Raw genomic sequence first — 19,139 nt, forward strand, 5'->3', positions numbered from 1 at the left:
TATAATATTAGATACCAATGAACATATGAACATGCTTGCTGCTAGTTTCTAATAGGTTAAAATTGTATGGCAGAAAACAGGAGAAGAGGGTGTTATTCGGCGCTATTTTTGTTTAAAGAGAAGTGCAAATCTTGCTGGATTTCGGAGTACGGGAACGCATTTTTAGCACTAAACGGGAAAACTACTGCATGTACTAATATTTTGTAGGTTCTGAGCACAACTTTTATCTATCAAAATTTATTATTATGTCTCAACTATAAAATCATTATTTATTTTTTTTTTTTTTATTTTTTGGTACTATACACAATTGATATGATATGTAGATAATTTTACGATAATTTTTTAAATAAAGTTGTAAAGTTCTGTATTGTCGAATATTTTTGATGTTTAATTCAATTTACAACAACTTGCTTTGAAAATTCATGTTCAATCAGCTGCGCATATGCATCTACCTTAATCATTGTGATATGTTTGAAATCAACAAAAAATAAGTGTAAACACCGGGGTGTATTTCAGGATTTCGTGAAATCCAATGGATTTTGGAACGCAAGTGTAAACTTGGCATAAAGGTTAAAATACAATGAACTTTGTTGCTTGCTTGATTTCATGTAAAAGCCTGAAGGTAGAAACACAATGAAATACGCCGCTTTTTCACGGATTACCGATTTTTCCGATAACCAAAAAATGCGTTAAGGCCTGGGTACATAAGCCGCTCGGCTTTCTTGCTTAATTAATTTTTGGTAAAAGACCAAAGACCAAGTTCGACCTGATTGAAATGTGGTACTGACAATTCTTTATTCCTTTACCAAAAATGAATTAAGTAAGAAAGCCGAGCGGCATATGTGTAGAGGCCTTTAAGGTGTGAACAGAATGAAATACGCCGCTTTTTTCACGCTCAGTTTCATGGAAAAGATTAAAGGCCAAGTACTACCTAATTAAAATGCTGCCTAATTAATTTGAATTAGGTAGTACTTTGCCTTTAGTCTTTTACTTGAAACTGAGCGTGATAAAGCGGCGTATTTCATTGTGTTTCTACCTTTAGAGAATCCCACTACAGAATCACATTTGAATTAGGTCGAACTTGGTCTTTAGTCATTTACCAGATATGACTTAAAGGCCTCGACACATAAGAAGCATAGCATTCTTGCTTAAATCCCGAAACAAATCCAACGTTTGAGTAAAGTTTTGTGTCATTACTGGTAGAAGAATAAAGACAAATTGGAACTTGGCAGAACTTTGACTTTTATTCATCGACCAGAAATGACACAAAACTTTACTCAAACGTTGGATGTGTTTAGGGCATAATGCTTGGTTTACATTACGAAATCCACTCGATTTCAACTGTCAATTCCTTTGCGTATACGTAAAATGAAAACACGTTTGAAATCTACTGGATTTCATTTGACGTTTAAGCAAAGGAATCGACAGTTGAAATCGAGTGGATTTCGTAAATGTAAACTTACTATAAGTCATATCTGGTAATATTCACCAAGTCCCTGGTGGGAATGGAGATGACCGTTGTTTAGTGTTTGCGATAGTAGACTAATAGGTTTCTTGTTAAGGGTCTGGGCTGGGATGGAGCGGGTTGGAACTCGACCTGGGATGCAGTGAGCAGCCGGAAGACTCCTCCTAGTAACGTGAAACAGATCCGTAACAGAATGGAGTTAAAGGGATATAAAAAATAGAATAGTGAACAAGTTTTTTAATTAAAATGTTAAAAAGGTAGTATCTAAAACAAATTATAAAAATATAAAATACATTTACGAAAACAAAGCAAATGAATTTTATGTTATGTTTTATGAAATTTATGTTACAAATCACGTAACTTACTCAGGGCGTCATCAGACCATCTGCTTTTTCACATGTATGATATCAGCTGTTCTGTATATTAGTATACCCATGGTAGAATAAAGTAAAGGTAGGCCACAGCTAACAGCTGATTACAATTTTTTTCTTTTTATGGCCTAATCTGTCAAAAGCAGGGTTGACATTTTGTTTGTTTTTGTTGATTTTTTTAGCAAAACTTACGAATGAACAATTTATCAAATATTGATATTAATTTAAATTTGTTCCAAAAGTATGGCAATGTAAAAATTAAAATTTTTGTAAAAATTCTGCTGACATTTATCTGCAAATCGGATACCAGCAATCACGATGTCAGATTAGCTAAACTTGTCAAGTAGAAAATAAGTGAATGACATTTTTCACTGTCATAAGTTTGGGAAGAACTTTTGCTATTTTTGGAACACTTTTCCAACAAGAATATTCTGGAGCCTAGCTAAAGAAATGTTTTTACACTATATGGAACTTTTAACATATAAAAAGTGAAGCTTTAAGTTCCATATGTTTTTGTAATACGGGATAGCTATGCAGGTACATCTACCATTATTATTGTACCATGCCATTTGACGTTTTAAGCCATGGCTGCAGGGTGGCATTTCTCAGTGATTTTCATACCTGGCCTACCTCTACTTTATTGTACCATGAGTATACCCAAAGTGACAACATACACGTAACATACACGTGAAAAAGCAGATGGTCTGATGGCCGCCTCAACATAATGAGAGGTTCACAAACAGGTGATTATTGGCCTGTTCCCGTACTTTATAAAGTGGTAAAAGTTGTAAAAGTCGTAAACGATTTTCATATAAATTTTGTGTACGGGAACGCAAAATGTGTAAAAGTGGTAAAAATTGTAAAAACTTTTTAGTTCTGGAACAGAGCTGAAGATATATAACAAATCAACCGTAGCTTTGTTCCAGTACTTTTTTATAGTAAAATTCGTAAAAGAGAGAATGAGGGACAAATTGTTGTCACACAAGAGTTTTTTCAAAAAGTTCGAGAACGCAAAAATGGAAAAAAAAACGTCAAAAAAGTTGGAACAAATGTCAAAGTTGGCGTACCGGCCAATCAGACGCCGGCATCCATGTTACTATTTTTTACACGCCTAAATTTGTCGAGTAAAAAGTTTTTAAAGAGAGCGTAATTCATCGCCATTTTTGTTTAAAGATATGTGAACATTTTACAAATTTTTTGTGTACGGGAACGGTTTTTCGGGTAAAATATGGGCATAAGACGAGTTGGCCAACTATGCTCGTTAATTATCGAAATTATAAGCATTTTAATTTTACCGACAATTATCGATAACAGCAAAAATGAGTTAAGGGGTGAGTACATAAGCTGCCCTGCCAGATTGCCTAGCTTTCCTGTTTCATTTCTGACATAATAAAAATAAAAGAATAAAGAAGGCCGAGCAAATTTCGAACTGGGTTGCCCTTTTCTTTTTATTCTTTTACCAGAAGCAAGCAAGGTAAGCAGGCAAGGCAGCTTATGTACTCACCCCTTAACTCATTTTTGCTGTTATCGATAATTGTCGGTAAAATTAAAATGCTTATAATTTCGATAATTAACGAAATTTTTCGGTAAGTTAACGATGAATAAAAAGTAGTCGCTAGCCTCTACCGACACAAACGGTGGATGCCAACTTTTCTTTATGTTTTTATGCCAAGTTTAGACTTGCGCTCCAAAATCCACTGGATTTCACGAAATCCTGAAATACACCTCGGTGTTTACACTTATTTTTTGTTGATTTCAAACATATGACAATGATCAAGGTAGATGCATATGCGCAGCTGATTGAACATGATCGAATAATCATCAAAAATATACGACAATATAGAAATTATCTATATGTGTGTTCGTTTACTCAAAATTTGTACAAATTGTTACTGGATGTTGTTCCTTTACTCTACAGTACAATGCAAAAGACCTTAGCCGATTACAAGAAGTTACAAATTTGTACAAATTGTTGAGTAAACGAACACACCTTAAATATGGTATTAATTGGTATTAAATGAAAAAATAAAAAAAATATTTTGTCGTTAAGATATCATAATAATACGTTTTGATAGATAAAAGTTGTGCTCAGAACCTGCACAATATTAGTATTTGCAGTAGTTTTCCCGTTTAGTGCCCGTACTTCGAAATCTAGCAAGACTTGCACTTCTCTTTAAACAAAAATAGTGCCGAATAACACCATCTTCTCCTGTTTTCTGCCATACAATTTTGGCCTAGTAGAAACTAGCAGCAAGCATGTCCATTGGCATCTAATATGATAGCTGATACGTTGATTTTGACATTTATGCTGGAGTTTTTGCAATTTCCGTCATTTTTCCGTTCCCGTATTTTTTAAGAAATTTGTATGGGGAAGCAATTTTTGACAATTTGCTCTTTTTTCTAAAATTACCATTAAAAAAGTACGGGAACACAATGAAAAATAGCATTGCAACAAAGTAATTTTATATTTTTTTCACATTGTTTACAAATATTGATACTAAAAATTTTTGTGGCAGCAATTGACCATCTACCTTGTTTATTGTGATACGTGAAAAGTGTTGCAACTTTTGGTTAAATTATGTTTAACTTTAATGGCCCCGGCACATACGGTCCGTTGTGCGTCGCGTCAGGCGTCAGAAACAACAACCACCTGAAAAAAGTGATGTCAAGTTTGTTCTTGAAGTTTTCATGTGGTTGTTGTAACGCAACGCTCAACGCGCCGTATGTGCCGGGGCCTTAATGCGTCAGCCACATTGTTGTTTTTCATAAAACTTGGCATCACTTACACTTTTTTCATGTGGTTATTGTACCGCGACGCTCAACGCATCGTATGCGCCGAGCGCTTAAGATGGTCACTCTCTCACAACAGCTGTTGTGATTTGCAGAGTAATTTACCACTTAATAAAATAGCCTTGTTTATTATTTGTATCCAAAAGCTGTTTACATTTACAAAATGCAGTGGAGATTAAAGTGGTTTTACACGGTATGTTTTATACATGTTATGCATAGCAACTGTCACTGTTTGTAATATGTAATTCCTTCTGCACGGCAAAATTTTCTTTTTCATTCGTTTTCTGTTGTTTTCGATTTATATTGTGAACTACTGGAATTAGCAGTTGAAATTAACTGGATTTCGTAACTAACGAACTCTAATGCCATTTGAATTCATCTAATATGAGCTTTGTTCCAGAACTAAAAAGTTTTTACAATTTTTACGACTTTTACACATTTTGGAACAAGTTGAGTTTACCAACTATGGGAACAAATTTTCTTTAAAAATGTAAATTTTTCTTAAATAGCCGGCCTTCGGACTTCCGCAACAAATGTTATATATATTTGTGATCAGGGAGACGAGATCTATCTGCAAAAAGACATTTCATCCCGATCCGAGCATAGTTGGCCAGCTCGTCTTATGCCCACATTTTAACCGAAAAACCGTTCCCGTACATGGTATAAGTAAAGCGGTAAATTTAAATGAAAAAAATCTATAGAACCCTTGTTTTTCTTGAATTCCTAAAACTTCAAAATAAAAGCAACAAGTCGGTTTGTTTACAATGCATTTTTTGAGCATTTTATAAAAAAACGCGAAAAATGAATGAAGAGTTAAGTTTTTTCCACATAATCGAGTTGTGAATATGTTAAACATATTGTTTCAATGCAAATCTCACCAATTTCTTCCATACAAATGGTCTAAAAACAATTTTAAAAATCATTGAATTCGATTGTTTTTGAAATTGTTTGGCATATTATTCAAACACCACACACACACATACACAGTTTGTTTATATTGTTTTGAAGTTTTAAGCATACTCGAATGAAAAAATTTAAATTGACATAAAGCTTTGGCTAACCTTTGTTATTAAACCATGGTTCCCGTACACAAAAAAGTTGTAAAATGTTCACTTATCTTTAAACAAAAATGGCGATGAATTACGCTCTCTTTAAAAACTTTTTACTCGACAAATTTGGGCGTCTAAAAAATAGTAAGAGGTAGTTTACACTATCTATCAATGTCATATGACACGAAATAAAAACATTCCATATCTACCCACGCAGGCAATATGGAGACGTAATTTTATTACATTTTTGATGGTGTGGACGCACAAAGTAAATGGCGTAAGGAAAATCCCCAATATTGCACATATTAGCGACTATATAATGATGGAAAATGTCATGTCATATGACATTTACATATAGTGTAAACTACCCCTTACATGGATGCCGGCGTCTGATTGGCCGGTACGCCAACTTTGACATTTGTTCCAGCTTTTTTGACGTTTTTTTCCATTTTTGCGTTCTCGAACTTTTTGAAAAAACTCTTGTGTGACAACAATTTGTCTCTCATTCTCTCTTTTACGAGTTTTACTATTAAAAAGTACTGGAACAAAGCTACGGTTGATTTGTTATATATCTTCAGCTGTGTTCCAGAACTAAAAAGTTTTTAAAATTTTTACCACTTTTACACATTTTGCGTTCCCGTACACAAAATTTATATGAAAATCGTTTACGACTTTTACAACTTTTAAGACTTTTACCACTTTATAAAGTACGGGAACAGGCCATTCATTTTATTTCCTCGTTCTTACCCTGTGTTTACACATGACAGGACAGTTGAGTTCATGTATTGATTGTCAAAAACCCAAAACTTGCCTGTGTGACGTAGGCGTCCAGACAAATGCAAAAACAGTGCTAAAATTATGAATGAAAATCATCGATTATTTGTCGTTCACATATTTTGTTTTTGTACATATTCTTTTGTTTTCAACATATTTGAATTATCATCTCACTTCTTTTTCACAAAAATGTCAAACATTTTTTAACCCGGCTGTCTGTGATAAAGTTGTGTAGTTCCGGAACGAACTAGTTCCAAGGAACTATCCCGGACAAGGAACTATTGGAACTATGTCCGGCTCTTTCATTTATATAGTTCCTTTAGTTCATATAGTTCCAGCCGTGCATATAATTCCTTTCATTTATATAAGCTGTGTCTTTTTACGTGATAATTAGTAATAATTATTACTAATGTTGCAGATTTTTTTGTATGGGAGAGTTGCCAATCGGGATGAAAATGTGTGAGGTGAGTTAAAGGGATATAAAAAATAGAATAGTGAACAAGTTTTTTAATTAAAATGTTAAAAAAGGTAATATCTAAAACAAATTATAAAAATATAAAATACATTTACGAAAACAAAGCAAAAGAATTTTATGTTATGTTTTATGAAATTTATGTTACAAATCACGTAACTTACTCAACATAATGAGAGGTTCGCAAACAGGTAATTAGTGGCCTGTTCCCGTACTTTATAAAGTGGTAAAAGTTGTAGAAGTCGTAAACGATTTTCATATAACGCAACTAACTAGGCGTTTGCAACAGGCAGTTTGTCTTCGAATACAACTCTGATTTACAACACAGACTCTGTGAAAAAATGATGGACAGCTGGGAGACAGCCGACAAATCTACGTATGTGTTAGTAAATCAGAGTTGTATTCGAAGACAAACTGCCTGTTGCAAACGCCTAGTTAGTTGCGTTCCCGTACACAAAATTTATATGAAAATCGTTTACGACTTCTACAACTTTTACCACTTTATAAAGTACGGGAACAGGCCACTAATCACCTGTTTGCGAACCTCTCATTATGTTGAGTAAGTTACGTGATTTGTAACATAAATTTCATAAAACATAACATAAAATTCTTTTGCTTTGTTTTCGTAAATGTATTTTATATTTTTATAATTTGTTTTAGATATTACCTTTTTTAACATTTTAATTAAAAAACTTGTTCACTATTCTATTTTTTATATCCCTTTAACTCACCTCACACATGTTCATCCCGATTGGCAACTCTCCCATACAATTGACGTTTTCTTATTAGTAGAGTTGGGCAATATAGTTCCTAGAGCGGATCGATCTTTCTAGTTCCTTTTATTAAAAGGAACTAGTACCTTAATATAGTTCCATAGTTTCAAATAGTTCCGAGAGCGATATAGTTCAATGAATCTTTCTCGTTCCTGGTTCTTTCTATTTTCTTCGTTCCAAATAGTTCCGAGACCGACATAGTTCAATGAATCTTTCTCGTTCCTCGTTCTTTCTATTTCCTTCGTTCCAAATAGTTCCGAGACCGATATAGTTCAATGAATCTTTCTCGTTCCTCGTTCTTTCTATTTCCTTCGTTGCAAATAGTTCCGAGACCGATATAGTTCAATGAATCTTTCTCGTTCCTCGTTCTTTTTATTTCCTTCATTCCAAATAGTTCCGAGAGTAAAGTACTTTAACGAAATTTTTCTTTTTGTTTTCATCTTTTGGTGGATGTGTTATGACCGCACATATCCATCTAGTTTGGCCTTCCGGCTGCTCTATAGGCTCTCAGGGAGGTTCTCAACCGCCAAACTCTCATCGGGTCTAACATCATAAAATATACTGAACAAAAAACTAACAAACATTTAAACGATATTAACACAAACACAACACGGAGGACATTCGTCGAATACACTGAGGCTCCTTGATGTATAGAACCCCCACTCGGCCCGCCCAACCATGGTCCATAGCCTCCTTAGCAATTTTAAATGGACCCCACAAACCTCCTGCAACTAAACACCCCCCTCACATGACCAAACCCATTCCAATAATTCAAATCACTCCATATTCATTATTAAACCTTATAATATAGTCACATATTTATTTATAAAACAAAAAAATATATAATAAAAGTTAAAACAAATAAAGTCGAAATGACCTTAAACATGAAACATGTATTTTTATAAACTTAGGTATCAAAAGATTTGAACAAAATAGGACTTACGATACTTTAGCAACGGGGTTGCTTATTGGTGGTCATGAATTTTGACCGGAATTACTTTTACGCTAAGACCCCTACCTAATCGAGCTCAATTAAGTGGTACTGATAACATAGAGACCATTACCGTCTCCAAATAAACCAAATAAAAATGACCCCTATCACTCTTGTACCCTTAGTCCCTTACAAATATGTATATATTATTGAACAAAAGATCAAAAAAAAAAAAATGATAAATATAATAAAATGAATATATAAAGTTAATATTAAATCATTAAATGAAATTAAATCAAGTTTTAGTCGTCTCAAAAAAATATAAAAATCACGAAAATGTTAATGTTGGCAAAAAAAATTAAATTTGACAAAATACGATCTAAGATTGGTTAATTTCTTTATGCGCCTAACGGCCGGCTTCACTTACTTTTCAGTTCATAAATTTGTTCGATTTTTATAACACCTAGCTGCTTAGTGGCATACAAATTGTGTTCCCGAACCACTCTCATATACCAGTTCAGCTGTCCCCAGAAGAAAACCGGAATACTACCATAGAGTGTTTCGACCATATGATGACTCTCCACTAGAGTTGCACCTTTTCAGCAGCTGACTTTTAGAACATGTACTGCTCACACTAACAGGGTGTTACGTAATCTTCAATTCTATCCCACACGCTTTTAGCTGCTGAGCGTATCCCGCTGGAGCGTAAGGTAACAGCTTTTAAAATAATGTTGGGTTTAATACGAATTTAAACTGCTTTTGATGGTTTTTAGCGTTTATAAAGCTTAACCCCGCAAGCCTGCCTCTATTTTGGGACAATTGTTGTTGGTAATTACGCATATATGATTCAAATGTTGCTTACGTCAGGCTAACAATCACAGCTTTGTGCCTTCGGCAGCTAGACGTATGGGCATAATTCGTATACCAAACAGCCTAAGAAGTGAAATTAAGAATATTATAAGCCATTTGGTCTTAAACACTGATATTTCGGCAAGATTTACACTCACTTTAAACTTATTTTATCAGTTTACTTGAAGTAAATTTGATTGTCAACGTGTATAGCCAATAAGTTTGAATTTATAACCTTATTTATGGTCTGAGTTTTAAAAATTATAACCAACAACACATAACTTATACGTTTGCACTTTGAATCGTTCACACAATTATGAACTTTTTCCCATGCTGCCTATCATTTTATATGAGAATTTTCCAAACGCATTATTATTCCCATAATGCATTTTATGTTGGTGTAAATTTTAAATGTTTTCTCTTTCTTTCCACATCTTCCATAAATATGCACTTTTTTATATTTCAAACATGGCGTAAAGCCTCTCTCCCATACGTCGACATTCAGGGATGGAACGTTTGTCGCTAGAGGTAGTACTTTTTAGTACGGGTGGTTACTGACATACATTGCTTTGACAACTGTTCTATGACAGCTGACCAAATGTAAATAAAGACAGACACATTTAAGTCTATTCCTGCTGTGAGGAATTTTATTGTTTTAATAACTCAAAATAAATGTATATAATTGCCATTCAGACCCTCCAAATCATGGTAAGCCGCACCATCAATGGATTCATGGTAGAAAACTACACCATCTGCCACCCCCACACTGATATGTGGAATAATAAATGAAAATACCCAGCAAAAAAAAATGGAAGTGGTGCAAGTTGGAGTGAGGATTTCATTACATGCATGGATGCGCTTCCAGTGGACTAATGAAAAAGGCAATCCTTTTCCTCACATTTGGATTACATCCAACAAGCACGTTTATGTATAAACGATAAAAAATTCAATTTTCATTCAACAAATGAAATTAAAGTAATACGGCGTTTATATTATAGTTTTTTTGCAGGGTTAACCTTCTTTATGAGGATTTGTTTGAAGTATATACAATGGAAATGACATTTGAAACCCAGACCCACTGGGTTAACCTTGTTATATATAAACGGCCTATAAGAATAAAATTAAAATGTCTTATTAATGGCCTGTTCCCGTACTTTACAAAGTGGTAAAAGTCGTAAACGATTTTCATACAAATTTTGTGTACGGGAACGCAAAACTCGTAAAAGTGGTAAAAATTGTAAAAATGGAGTGCTTCCTAGCTGCGTGCTGCGGAAGCAAAATGGATTGCTTCCTAACTGCGTGCTGCGGAAGCAAAATGGAGTGCTTCCTTTCTGCGCGCTCCCTTGTAAAATTCACTGAGGAATTCATAGAAAAAGAAGCACTTCGTGACACTTGCACCAGTGATTTAACTGCTTCCGTGGATGCAAACTTTTTGCTGGGATATTATTTTGCAGCCAAATGACCATTCACAATGGATATTTGTTGGTAAGTTAAAGGCGAACAACATAGAAAACAAACTTTGTATTTAAACAAATCTTTCTTTTCAGACGATCGGACTATATCGGCATGCATATTGGTTATTGTTTTGGCTAAGAATATGCCAATGCCAACCCATAGAAGCGCTATGTTTAATATTTAAATCTTCGACGTCTGGAAAACATGCAAAGGGTTTGGTGCAAATGCGTGACAGATTTTTGTGTTGAGGATTTGTGTGACGGTGTTCGCAAACCTCCGCAACAAAACTCCGGATATACCAAGCCGGCGCGGGGATATACGGTGTGCGGAGAATTCTATGGACTTTTTGTCTATACTTTAAGAGTGTGTGGTTATTTGAACTATTCCCAACGTGGGGAACTCCCACACCCTGATCGTTAGCCGGGCATAAGCTTCATATTTAGGGAAGTATTTAAGCCTTGAGATTAATTCAAAGAACTATTACTTTTTGGAAACCTTTTTCAGGTTTTCTGGAGGTGTCTGCCCCGAACGTGTGACTCCGGAAACGCTTTGGAAGTGTTATTTTATTGGCAAGGGCTGCACTGAATAACATTAGCACTGATTTGGTGGTAAGTTAAATGTACATTTTGTTTATTATTGTTATACTAACTAAATATAGGACAGCCACGTTAAACAGACCTTATCCTATATTGCACTTTAGTGTATATTATTATACAGTACCATTGCCAAAGAGCATTTAACAATGACGTCATCACATTTTAAGGTCCTTCGCATGGGCCACACCTAAGGGCCTACCCTGAAGGTCCTCCAGCTCATACATATTGTTTCCGATGGCCTTCACAATTCTACATTTTCTAAATTTTCTCGCAAATTTTGCGTTAAAATTCTTTTGGAAGTCGCTGAGGTGGTAATTACGGCGGTAAACTTCCTGACCGGGTACAAATCTTACCGCTGTTGCTCTACGGTTATATCTTTGGGCACTAGCTTCATATGCTTTGTGCATATTTTGTTTAATTTTATCTCGTATGAGCGTCAAACGGTCATTTCTTTCCAAATGTAGAATTTCGTGTTCCGTAAGGGATTTTAATTTACTTGCCAGTTTATAATCCGCGCCTTTAGTAAACATATGATAGCCGAACAGTGCAAAAAACGGCGATACTCCTGTCGCAGCATGCACAGATGTTCGGAGGGCGCTCTCAATTTCTGACAAATAGAGATCCCAATCCCTATGGTCGGTCTCTAAGTACGCTCTAATAGCCGCCAGAACGGATTGATTAACCCGTTCTGAGGCGTTCGATTGTGGCGAATATGGAGCCGTTTGAAGATGGTTAATTTGATAAACATTAACCATATCTTTAAATTGCTTTGAGTTGAATTGGGCCCCGTTGTCACTGTGGACAGTTTCGGGTACACCAAACTTTCGGAAGATTTCTTCAACTAAAAACTGAACAACGTTACTGGCTGTGGCATCTCTCATTGCCTTTAGGCATACAAATTTTGAAAAATGGTCCATTACAATGAATATATAGGCGTTTCCGCTTTTTGACCGGGGGTATTTCCCCAAAAAGTCTATATAAATCTTTTGAAATGGCCTATCAGTTTTAACTTCATCGCCTATTGTGGTCTGAGTGCAATAATTTACGCTTTTTGTTTCCTTGCATGTCGTACAGTTCCCGACATACTGTCTTACTTGCGACGTCATATTCGGCCAGTAATATTGTTGCCTTAACCTATTTAATGTCTTTTTCATGCCTCCATGAGCTGACATGGGAGAATCATGAGCCTTTTTAATCAGGTTATGGGTCAAATGTTCTGGAACCCATAATCGCCATTCGTATTCCCCCAAAAACTCGCAATTTTCTTGCCGCAGACGTTTAAAGACCAAATTGTCTTTAATTTTAAGATCAGGAAGGTTATCTTTATTAGCTTCGATAGTCTTTTTGAGGTCTTGGTACTCTTCGGTATAGAAATCATCATTTTGTATATCAAATATCTGGCCCATATCCAACTCTTCGATTGTGGGAAGTCGCGACAAAGTGTCTGCTACAACGTTATCCTTCCCCTTGCGATGTACGATATCGAAGCGATATGCCTGCAACTGCAACGACCACCTGGCGAGACGACCACTCAAATCCTTTAAATTCATGAGCCATTGAAGACTGGCATGGTCTGTTATGACAGTAAAGTCCATGAGTTCCACGTATGGTCGGAACTTTTTTACTGCCATAACAGCCGCCAGACATTCTTTCTCAGTCACACTGTAATTTTTTTGGCTCGAATTCAATTTTTGTGAATAAAAGGCAATTGGGTGCTCGTCTCCCTGGTCGTTTAGTTGAAATAACACCGCTCCGATACCGTAATCTGAGGCATCGCACTGTATAAAGAATCGCCGGTTAAAATCTGCGTGACGTAACACCGGGGCCTTGGTTAAGGAAGTCTTCAGACGTTCAAATGCCTCTATGGCTTCTTTAGTCATTGTGAATTTTTTTGATATCTTTAGGGTGTCAGTCAAAGGGGCAGATATGGTGGCGAAATCCTTTATAAAGCGGCGATACCACCCCGCTGTGCCTAAAAAACTTCTCACTTCCCTCGCATTTTTCGGTATGGCTATCTTCCGGATGGCTTCTACCTTCTCCGGGTCAGTTTTCAACATCCCATCCCCAATTATAAAACCCAAATATTTGAGTTCTCTGAAACAAAAATGTGATTTTTTAAGACCAATAGTTAAATTGGCGTTTTTAAGACATCGAGCTACTTCCTTTAACAATTGAATGTGATGGTCAAAATCACTTGATATTACCAATAAGTCGTCAAGATAGACGAACACATTTTCCTTCAACTTACTCGGGACGACCTTATCCATTAAGCGGCATAAACGCTGAGCCGCATTGCATAGCCCGAAGGGCATCACTCGAAATTGGTATAAAGGTCGTCCGGGCACGGTGAAGGCTGTGTATTTCTTACTTTCATTGTCGAGCTCAATTTGCCAAAAGGCAAATTTGAGATCAACACTACTGATGTAGTATGTCTCATCTATACGACTTAAAATACCGTCTATATTTTGTAAAGGGTATGCGTCTTTCTCTGTGATCTTATTCAATTTTCTTGCATCGAGGCAGAACCTATTTTTCCCGGGTTTCCTCACCACAGTGGTTCGGTTACACCACGGGCTTTCGCTCTCCTCGATGACATTTAATCTCAGCATTTTGTCTATCTCTTCGTATGTGATCTGCTGTACAGCAGGAGACATCGGGTAATGCCTATCTTTAAATGGTTCTGCCCCTTCTACAAGCTTGATCACATGTTTCTCTAACTTTGTTTGACCTAACCCTTTCTCTTCGAAAGTATCAAATTCTCTTATTGCTTCATTTAACTTAGCTTGTTGTTCTTTTGTGAGTATGTGTGGCTTTAATCGATGTTCCATCCCCGTATCTTTGTACTCATCTAGCACCCTTTCCATATTAATTTCATCCACCCCTAATATATCGGGAGCGAGATTAAACTTTTGCCAGAAATCTATACCTAAGTACAGATTCTGTTCCAAATCAGGACAAAGGTATAGTTCCATCTTATTTTTCGCGGCTCTAAACTCCACTTCTACCACGATTTTCCCGATAATACGGTGTTTTTGCCCGCTGGCCGTTGTTATGTTGTTGAAGATAGGACTTATTTCTATAGAGAGTTCTTCAAGAAACTCTCTACAACCTTTTCCAAGTAGGCTTACAGACGCTCCTGTGTCTAACAGTCCTTTAATCTTCTTTCCTTCAACACAGATTTCAGCATATGGTCTGGGATCTTTGCTTAGAACCTCGGCCCGGGTAATGGTCTCGACTATAGCCCTTTTAATCTTCCTTTTCTCAGTGACTTTTTTACGTATTTTCAGGATTCGATTCGGCATATTACTATCCTTATCGTCCTGGCCAAATATTCTTTGCCTAACACTGTCATAATTTCGTTGTCTATCTTCTAATGATATATAATGTCTCATTTTCTTCCAGTAATTGTCTGCTTTAAGGCCATTTTTATAATTTTCATCTTTCTTTTCAGATGAAAACATAAAGTTGTTGATTATTTCGTGGGGTTCTCTGCCGGACGTGTCTCCCCCGAAGCTTCCACGCCCCTCCGGCGGTTTCCCGATTGACAATTGGGACATGTAGGCGTTATCACCTTTGGCTTGCCGCATTTATAGCAAAATACGGTTCTTTCAGTGGATGGGCAATCTATAAAAACATGTCCCGGTACATGACAATTCCAACATATGGCTTTATTGGACTGCAGGTTTACGCGCATGGCCGATATATAATTTGCCAAATCTACTTGTGGGTCTGATTCATCCCCAACGTCGTAGTCGTAGTCCTCATAGCCTTCATAGGTGACTTCGTTGACTGGTCTCGATGGTCGTGGATTGTGTGTCATAGGCCTAGGATCCTTTCTGGGAAAATTCTTTTCCGCATCCTTACATTCCACTCTCAATAATTCAACAGTGGCAATACTCATGGGGTAAATAACCATTTTTATGTTTTCCCTGACATTACTTTTTATTATTTTTATCATATCTTCATCAGTAATCGGATGATGTAAACGGGAACGAAGTTTCCCCATTACATGGAAGTAGGCGTCTATTGTTTCATTCGCCATCTGCTTCCTTTCTACCAGATCTCTCATGGCTTCCCACGGCGACTTCGTGGTCCGATATTGTGACAAAAGTGCGTCTTTTAGTCGGATCCACAGCGTAAACTTACGCATCTTTTGGGCTTGCCAAAACCACTCGAGAACGGGTCCAGAAATAAGCAATCGGAAATCTCTTAAAATTTCGTCCCAGGGGATGTCATATTGTTCCTGAAGACATTCCAGGCGAAATATGAATTCCTCCACAGTTAATTTCAGAGGATTTCCATCAAAATTTATGCCGAACTTATCGACTCTAATGCGCAATGGTTCCATTCGGAAGGAAGGTGGAACATAACCTCCACTAGATGACGGTGTTCCTGATGTTAGTGGGTCCCTGTCTAGCCTTTGATTGGATACCGCAGGATGTTCAGGTTGAGGGACATCTACGTCCTTAGAACGATCCTCAAAACTGACAACTTTACTTGCCGTGTTCACAGCTAAGTTTTGAACGGTTTTGATTAAGGTATCTAATGTTTTCCTTATATCATTGACTTCACTACTAACAATGTTTTTCATTCTTTCTTCTAGGTCCACATCTCTTGGCTGATTTCGTCTTGTTCCTGGGGTCAAGAAATTGTCACCTTCATTTTCAGCTCCAGTGGAAGCCGCATGAGGTTGGTTAGCCATGTTTCCCTGACCAGGACGGTTTATAATTGTAGCAGATAAGTCTATAAATTGTCCACTATTCTCCACCGGTTCACTACTTAACTCATTCATCTTCTTCTTCTTAGGTTTTATTTTATGCTGCTCTGGATTCGTATCAAAATGTAGTGGCCAATTTCTTTTATACGCTATTCCTGACCTGGTAGTCATTCCCCAGAAAATCAGTCTTTATATAGATGCCCTATTTCGACGTATGGACTTCGACACTACTATGTCTGAAAACCCAATTAAATTATACTTTTTTATTATTTTTTTAGTCGTTGTTAAATCACTAATACGCTATATTGTTGTAGATTAAGTATGTTATCAAATTTTTATAATTATATGCTGTTTCTTGCCAAATTTTTGTAAAATTATGTTTCTTTGTCAATATTATCTATTCATGGAAGGTTTATGGTCATTTTGTGAGGGAAATGTGTTAGGAGTATATCATCATCTATCCAAGCCATTCTAGAACAACTATCGTTCCAAAATCGCATACTTTGTATACCCTTTATATCAGTTATATAGTTATCTGTATGAGTGATAAAATCCTCCGAATGTCCTAGCTAACAGTTTACCCACATAGTATAAATACCTCAAAAAAAGAAATTTGCTACCATAGCATACACTTTTCTACCTTTAATGACTGTGAAGATCTAATGGTCTTTGGCTATTGATACACTGACTTTCGTAAAACTTTTCCCGAAACGGCTACCAACATTATGCCTGACAAACATCTTTCAATGAGATATATTTATGCTAGCTAATTAAAACACAAAAAAAAAAAAAAAACAAAAAAACGAACACAGGTCTATTACAAACATTCATAGTTACACACATACAACTAGAGATTGCATTATGACCCTTTCAACTAAACCTAGCCTTATCAATATACCTAAAACTATCATTGCACATTTAAACAGAACCTATTTAGATTTATAGATCTGGCTGCAATGCCAGTTAGGCATATAAGACTTAAACTAGATTCTGGGGCTATTTAATCTAAAAGGAAACTATTGTTAAGTGTTTCGCTGTTACTACACTTTATCTTTTCTTACCCCCAATGATCAAAAACATGATATAGGACGTAATTTTTTTAGTTTGGGCGCCATTTCTGTTATGACCGCACATATCCATCTAGTTTGGCCTTCCGGCTGCTCTATAGGCTCTCAGGGAGGTTCTCAACCGCCAAACTCTCATCGGGTCTAACATCATAAAATATACTGAACAAAAAACTAACAAACATTTAAACGATATTAACACAAACACAACACGGAGGACATTCGTCGAATACACTGAGGCTCCTTGATGTATAGAACCCCCACTCGGCCCGCCCAACCATGGTCCATAGCCTCCTTAGCAATTTTAAATGGACCCCACAAACCTCCTGCAACTAAACACCCCCCTCACATGACCAAACCCATTCCAATAATTCAAATCACTCCATATTCATTATTAAACCTTATAATATAGTCACATATTTATTTATAAAACAAAAAAATATATAATAAAAGTTAAAACAAATAAAGTCGAAATGACCTTAAACATGAAACATGTATTTTTATAAACTTAGGTATCAAAAGATTTGAACAAAATAGGACTTACGATACTTTAGCAACGGGGTTGCTTATTGGTGGTCATGAATTTTGACCGGAATTACTTTTACGCTAAGACCCCTACCTAATCGAGCTCAATTAAGTGGTACTGATAACATAGAGACCATTACCGTCTCCAAATAAACCAAATAAAAATGACCCCTATCACTCTTGTACCCTTAGTCCCTTACAAATATGTATATATTATTGAACAAAAGATCAAAAAAAAAAAAATGATAAATATAATAAAATGAATATATAAAGTTAATATTAAATCATTAAATGAAATTAAATCAAGTTTTAGTCGTCTCAAAAAAATATAAAAATCACGAAAATGTTAATGTTGGCAAAAAAAATTAAATTTGACAAAATACGATCTAAGATTGGTTAATTTCTTTATGCGCCTAACGGCCGGCTTCACTTACTTTTCAGTTCATAAATTTGTTCGATTTTTATAACACCTAGCTGCTTAGTGGCATACAAATTGTGTTCCCGAACCACTCTCATATACCAGTTCAGCTGTCCCCAGAAGAAAACCGGAATACTACCATAGAGTGTTTCGACCATATGATGACTCTCCACTAGAGTTGCACCTTTTCAGCAGCTGACTTTTAGAACATGTACTGCTCACACTAACAGGGTGTTACGTAATCTTCAATTCTATCCCACACGCTTTTAGCTGCTGAGCGTATCCCGCTGGAGCGTAAGGTAACAGCTTTTAAAATAATGTTGGGTTTAATACGAATTTAAACTGCTTTTGATGGTTTTTAGCGTTTATAAAGCTTAACCCCGCAAGCCTGCCTCTATTTTGGGACAATTGTTGTTGGTAATTACGCATATATGATTCAAATGTTGCTTACGTCAGGCTAACAATCACAGCTTTGTGCCTTCGGCAGCTAGACGTATGGGCATAATTCGTATACCAAACAGCCTAAGAAGTGAAATTAAGAATATTATAAGCCATTTGGTCTTAAACACTGATATTTCGGCAAGATTTACACTCACTTTAAACTTATTTTATCAGTTTACTTGAAGTAAATTTGATTGTCAACGTGTATAGCCAATAAGTTTGAATTTATAACCTTATTTATGGTCTGAGTTTTAAAAATTATAACCAACAACACATAACTTATACGTTTGCACTTTGAATCGTTCACACAATTATGAACTTTTTCCCATGCTGCCTATCATTTTATATGAGAATTTTCCAAACGCATTATTATTCCCATAATGCATTTTATGTTGGTGTAAATTTTAAATGTTTTCTCTTTCTTTCCACATCTTCCATAAATATGCACT

General features: G+C 36.0%; 2 protein-coding genes and 1 long non-coding RNA gene across 3 annotated transcripts in view; 2 read left to right on the top strand and 1 right to left on the bottom strand.

Annotated features, from left to right (window-relative positions):
• Positions 1 to 19,139, top strand: part of LOC141400236 (WD repeat-containing protein 3) — a 143,248-nt gene that overhangs the window by 42,248 nt on the left and 81,861 nt on the right. The gene's annotated exons all lie outside the window — the stretch shown is intronic.
• On the top strand, positions 10,820 to 16,266 carry LOC141400125 (uncharacterized). Its single transcript, XR_012412085.1, has 3 exons — positions 10,820 to 10,959; positions 11,022 to 16,063; positions 16,129 to 16,266. It is a non-coding gene; the product is annotated as an uncharacterized lncRNA (long non-coding RNA).
• Positions 14,998 to 19,110, bottom strand: LOC141400083 (uncharacterized). The gene is made up of 2 exons (XM_073979504.1): positions 18,846 to 19,110; positions 14,998 to 18,771 (listed from the first exon to the last, which is right to left on the bottom strand). The coding sequence occupies exon 2, from the start codon at positions 16,411 to 16,413 to the stop codon at positions 14,998 to 15,000; it is 1,416 nt and encodes a 471-aa protein (XP_073835605.1). The 5' UTR covers positions 16,414 to 18,771; positions 18,846 to 19,110.

The sequence above is a fragment of the Musca autumnalis genome, unplaced genomic scaffold (genome assembly GCF_047663935.1).
Source record: "Musca autumnalis isolate F117 unplaced genomic scaffold, ASM4766393v1 scaffold_1, whole genome shotgun sequence".
In the NCBI taxonomy this organism is placed as follows: Eukaryota; Metazoa; Arthropoda; class Insecta; order Diptera; family Muscidae; genus Musca; species Musca autumnalis.

What these genes read in the sequence shown, in the direction of transcription:
- LOC141400083 (XM_073979504.1), bottom strand. Translation starts at nt 16,413, where the DNA reads ATGACTACCAGGTCAGGAATAGCGTATAAAAGAAATTGGCCACTACAT.